The 6,000-nt window shown below is 38.5% G+C and overlaps 1 protein-coding gene across 2 annotated transcripts in view; it reads left to right on the forward strand.

Moving 5' to 3' along the window:
- The window catches only part of zgc:162952 (PKc_LIMK_like_unk domain-containing protein), a 30,120-nt gene extending 24,661 nt beyond the window's left edge, over positions 1-5,459 (forward strand). For both annotated transcript variants that reach the window (XM_035166807.2, XM_035166808.2), the window contains 4 exons: positions 1,106-1,279; positions 1,774-1,857; positions 2,606-2,692; positions 3,279-5,459. In XM_035166807.2, the coding sequence (XP_035022698.1) occupies positions 1,106-1,279; positions 1,774-1,857; positions 2,606-2,692; positions 3,279-3,383 (450 nt within the window). In that variant the 3' untranslated portion in view covers positions 3,384-5,459. The remainder of the gene's footprint in view (positions 1-1,105; positions 1,280-1,773; positions 1,858-2,605; positions 2,693-3,278) is intronic.
- Positions 5,460-6,000: the final 541 nt, after the last annotated feature.

The raw sequence follows: 6,000 nt of genomic DNA on the forward strand, positions 1-6,000 counted from the left end.
AGATATTTGTGTGAATGTGTTTGTGTGAATAGGTGAATATAGAACTGTACTGTAAAAAGCGCTATATGAATTATAAATACAGACCATTTACACACACTTACACGCACACACACACACACACACACACACAGTCGTGTCTCCATGACTTCCGAGGACATTACATGCACTTACATTCACTTTCTGGAGACTAAATCTCATACTTCCTACTTGCCTAACACTTGCCCTCAAATCAACCTAAAGTTACCCAAACCTTAACCTAAACCTAAAAACTGTCTTCATATTAAAATGTTATGATTTATGTTGTGTGGATTTTGATTTAGGTCCCAACAACATGAGTAATACCTGGACCATACACACGCACACACACACAGCCAAATATTTATAAACATGCAACACACACACAAACTGCATTTTGATGTTGTCATTGTCTATCATGTTTTGATTTGTTTTGTGTCGTCATCAACACAGCTCTTCATGTACATTCAAAATTCTTTCTATGGATTTATCTTTATGCAACAGCACCAAACACACTGTATATGTTATACACTCACACACACACACACACTTCAGGCCACCCACTGTTGTTATGCAACATCTCTCCCACTGTCGGCGCCTCATCGCACCTCCATCTCTGCCTGGAAACTCAGGGATCCATGATGAGATTAACTTAATAAAAAAATTAAATGAATTAAAAAGTCAAATATCAGCCTGTCAGCGAGCCTCGGTGATGGAGGCTCCTTTGAGCCACACAGGCAGCCAAACGGACTCTCTTCACATGTGGTGTGGCTGAATTATTTAGTGTGCTGGAAAGGTGCTGACTGATCTATTGAGCCTATTGATAAGTGGAGAGACTGAAGAGAGACTGTTTGTCTGGCAGCTGGATGCTCACTTTGTTCCAGGGAACACATGCACACTTAATGGAAGCACATTAAAAGATCAAAATTCTTTTTTGTTTTAATTAAGGACAAAATGGTAAAAGGAACTGTTGTTGCCGACTGATTTTTATTCAGGCGTCATCAGCCTTACACTGCCATCTGCTGACGAAATAATACATTGCAGTTTCATGAACCTGTGATGCATCTATCTCCTGTTTTTGTTTCTGCAGAACTGTCTGATCCGGGTGTCGTCTCGGGGACGGGAGGCCCTGGTGACGGACTTTGGCCTCGCCCGGGAGGTGGTGGATCTGCCAGTTAAAGATCCCGGCAGGAAGCTCTCATTGGTGGGCTCAGCCTTCTGGATGGCCCCTGAGATGCTCCGAGGGGAGCCATACGACCGCAAGGTAGAGGATAAACTACTATTACTGGTGTTTCAGCTGGATGCAGATTTACTATGTGGACATAATGTGCTGCAAGCATTGTAAACATTAATTCATACAACATGCATTTACTACTTTGCTCTTTAAGTCTCATGCAACCAACCTAGAATATATGTACAAAACATCTTGGGTCTGAAGTTAATAACGATGTTTACTGTTGACTTATCTACTGATTACTTTATTAATTCATTTATTATCCATTTGATAAGAAAACCCTGAAAAGGTCTCCTGTCTCAAAGCTTGTTTTTTCAAAACCCCAAATTATCAATTTACTGTCATGTGAGACAAAGACAAGCAGCACACACTTACATGTAAGAAGCTGCACCTAAGTAATGTTTGTCATTTTTGTTCAAAAGTAAAATTGCTGACTAAATTGTACAAGTCATATTTAGTATATTTTTATTTGGAGTTTGTTTGGTATCAAGCTCAAGGATTGTATCTTACCTAACTGATTCCAGGTGGATGTTTTCTCCTTCGGCATCGTGCTCTGTGAGATCCTGGCCAGGATTTCTGCTGACCCAGAGATTCTACCCAGGACACAGGTACAGCTCAATTTGAAAACCCTTCATCAGCCAGTGTGTAGCAGTTTTTATGTACCTGTAATAACTCCCATGATCACAATTAGTTGAATACTCTTATACACTAAAATTGTGTTAAGTGGTAGTTGTAGTAAGTTCTGAATATTTTATCACACACCAAAGTTGTTGTTGATTAAGTATCTGAACATTGATGAGTCAATTAATTGTTCCAGTAACAGATAATATCTCCCCTCCTTTTTCCAATTCAGTTTTACCTGATGCTTTCTGCCCCTGACAAGCAGCCATTCGTTTGGCTATAATCTGTTTGTACTGGAGAGGTGGAAGTGGAGGCCACATGTTTACTATGTAGTCATAGCAGAAACTCAATGAAGGTTATAACTGGGTGTGGGTGAAGCAGTTCAGCGAGGTGGTCGCTACGCACAGATGAAATTTGAACCTATTTCCCAAAACTAATCATTTAAAATAAGAAACTCAATGATAAGGAAATAATAACACTTATGGATTTTAAATGTAACAAGTCCTTAGCCTTTTTTAATCTCATGTATTGATCCAAAAACACCTCTGAGTCAGACCTCTCGGAATGAGCGTGTGAGCAGCAGCATATGTTATCTTAATGTGTGTTGTTACCAGCTAGTCCCACGCTGTGGTAGGGACACAAATGTTCATTGTTCCACTTACAGCACAGATGCCCAGTAAATGTGTGTTATATTGTGTCCACACTGCAGTGTCTGATGATGTCTGTGCATTTCAGGACTATGGGCTGAATGTGAACACATTCAAGGAGATAGTGAGCGACTGTCCTCAGCGTCTCCTGGACTTGGCAGCCAGCTGCTGTATGGTAGGTGGATAGAGGATGGATTACATTCATGGAAACAGGTTAACACAGAAACAAGGTCACAGCATTGATGAGGAGAATTGAAGAAAAATATTAGACATGAAGTTATGGTTGTTTTAGTATGTAGTTATATTTATATATAGTATTATTTGCATCCATAAGATGTATTCTAAGTTTTTGTTGGTGAATCATCAATAATAGTCTAAATGTTTTTAAACCTGCACTGTATATCATCATGATCATTTTCACTAGTTCAGTTGAGGCAACAGGAGATATGTGAAGGTTAAGATGGTCGATGATGTACAACACTACATTGGGTACATGTTGCTTTGCCTTATAAAAACTGACAAATGTGTCGATTTTATACTTCAATTGTGTTCCCTAATGGATACTTGGATTTAAGTATTTTAAATTTGTGGCATGTTTACTGGTCTTCTTCTTACCTTTTTTTGCTGGGGCATTGCAAAATATCATGGGATATTACTGCCACCTGTTGATCAGTTTAATAATGTGAAACCATAGTGTGCATTGTGTTCATTATGTACCTAGCATGGGCATCCTCAAACACTTGTCTTTTCTCCTGTCTCAGTTGGAGCCCTTCAGACGGCCGGCCTTCACAGAGCTGCTGGATGAGCTGGGTGAAGTCGCTGAGACCCTCGAGCCACCGCCCAAATCTGACCTGAGCACGAGCTGAGCGGTCCATCAGGAAACCCCACCTATTCAGCATCAGGACCGGAGGGTCTGAGGTTAATCGCCACTGTCTTGAGAGGAAACTGGACTGAATCTGAGTAAAGACAACACCCAGTCGGGTGTTCAGGCCTCTCTGGCTTCACTCTCTTCCACTGCACAACACATGACCACGGTGGATCGTGACTTCACTGAGGTGGTGCAGATATACAGATTTAGATGTGTTTTCAGTGGAAACTATCCTAACTTCTCATGGACACTATGCTTTACATATACAGTAAATAGCAGTAAGGCTTGTAGGAGTGAATATAGAGTACGTTCTGGTTTTGTTTGTTTGTTTTTGCTGACGTCTTACTTGACTAAAGTGTTAGTCTGTTTTCCTTCCTGTGTTTCTGCTTTTCTTTGTTAAATATTTTTTCTGTAACCAACGAGACAGACGATTGAGTCTGTTGATGTATTTTCTGCCTCCTCTGTGTGCTTCTGCAGCCCTGGACTCTGCTCTTCAACAGGAAATTGCATTTGTTGACTGAGTGAGAATGAAAATGCGCTGCTCTCTACTGGGACATTGACAAAGGAATCGCCTGACATGAGATATATTTGATGGGACTAAAAGGTTTTCCAGAAAGCACAACAGCAGTGGATCAACACACAGGACTAAGGAAATGAGCTGAAGAGATTATTAGTTATTTTTTATATGTTCTGAATAGTTGAACTTAAGGCAAAAACTTCAAACATGCCGTCAAACTTTCAGGTTCACAGTTAATATTCATGTTGGTATCATTTTAAGCTATTTATTATTTCCATAAAAGTGTATTCATTAATGAAAGCCTCCAACATATCAGCTTTACAGGAACAAAGAAGAAAAATCTTTAGGTTATTGGACCCTTTACTTAGCATGATGACTTTGTATTTGGATGATGTTTTCTCCAAAGAACCATTTCTCAACATGAAATCACAAAAAACAGCCATTTCTCATCTGCATTTACAGTTCAATGTCCTCATCTTTATTCTGCTGTAATTTTTCTGAATATATGTGTTAACTTTGAGTTCAGCAAGCGTGTAAATATTTCTGCCTTTCTCTTTTTGCTCACAACATTTGTTGTTTTTTTAAATTCTGCGAACTGATAGGGATTGGAAGTGTCCACATTCTCTCAAGTTTACCAGTTCTGACTAATTTCTGGTTTGTGTGTGGTCTCACAGTGATTTTTCAGGCAGCTACAACACAAAATTAACTCAGACATGCACCTTTCAGTTACTGCCCCTATTAAAGGGTCAGTGTGTATGATTTCAGGGGATCTATTGGCAGAAATGGAATATAATTTTAATAGTTGTGTTCTCGCGAGTGTAAACTATTGTTGTATATTTGTTACCTTAGAATGAGCCATTCATCTCTACATCCGGAGAGCAGGTCCTTTTAATGGAGTCCGTCATGTTGCACCTCAGCAAATACCAGACAAACTGCAAACTAAACACTGACCTGAAGGTCACCGTAGGTTTTACACGCTTAAAAAACAGGGTGTATTCAGCTTTACATTACATTACATTTAATTTAGCTGACGCTTTTATCCAAAGCGACTTACAATAGCTGGTTGCAATCTGCAACTTTACGTTTAAGTCCAACACACTAGCCCTTTAAGTTTATTCTGTCTTTCAATTGGCAACATGTCATCTAGTTTTCAGACTTTACTTGTAACTTCATACAGTTGATAAAATATTTAAAAAAAGATACAAGATGATCAAGAATTGTACAGCAAAATACTATATCTGCTGGCAGGCTTTTACCCACTTAAATAATGTTGAATTGGAATAATGATTTAAAGTGCCCTAAGACAATGGATCATGTGATTTGACGCTATACAAATAAAATTGAATTGAATTGATTTGATAATCAACTCACCGAGGAGAAGAATGTCTGAAAAGTAGAAACAAATGTAAAAGCCATTTAAATGGGCAGTTTTGTCCATTCAAGGTAAATAACCAACAGCAAATCACAGTGACTGCAAGATTACATGGAAAACTAATGTAACCATGTTATTCATTCAACTAAAATAAAAATGGAAGAATAAAGTTGCATCCCAATTCATTTAAATGTGTTTGTGTGTGTATTACTCCATTTACACCAATAATAAAACTTTTAACAAATGCTCATTAAATGGATTATTTACTGGGATGGATCCATGTTAGCAATTAAACGACTGATACAATCAATTGTACACGCTATTTGTTAGATTCTTTTTTTCTACATGGCCTCTCCTCTCCATGTGATCTTTGAAGATGAAGGTTCTTTTGTGCTGCAGAAACAAATAATGGCAGCAGCCAACAACATCAATGTGCAGAGATGAAATAGCTTACATGAAACACATGTATACTGTATTTTTATCATGTTTTCTATATTGTTTCTGATTGTTTGAGATTTTGAGTTATTTTAATGTCTCTATTTGGTATAAAAATAGTGTTATTGGATGGAAACCTGGTTACAGAGTTGTCCATGTTGATGTTATTCTGTATAATCTCTACCCTACGTTAGCAGCGACAGTACAGGCACAGTGCCACATGCTGACATGCTCACTTGATAATTACTTAACGGAAAGGACATCTGAGGCTGCTGGGAATGTATTTAGTTT

Source organism: Hippoglossus stenolepis, chromosome 9 (genome assembly GCF_022539355.2).
Source record: "Hippoglossus stenolepis isolate QCI-W04-F060 chromosome 9, HSTE1.2, whole genome shotgun sequence".
Taxonomy (NCBI): domain Eukaryota; kingdom Metazoa; phylum Chordata; class Actinopteri; order Pleuronectiformes; family Pleuronectidae; genus Hippoglossus; species Hippoglossus stenolepis.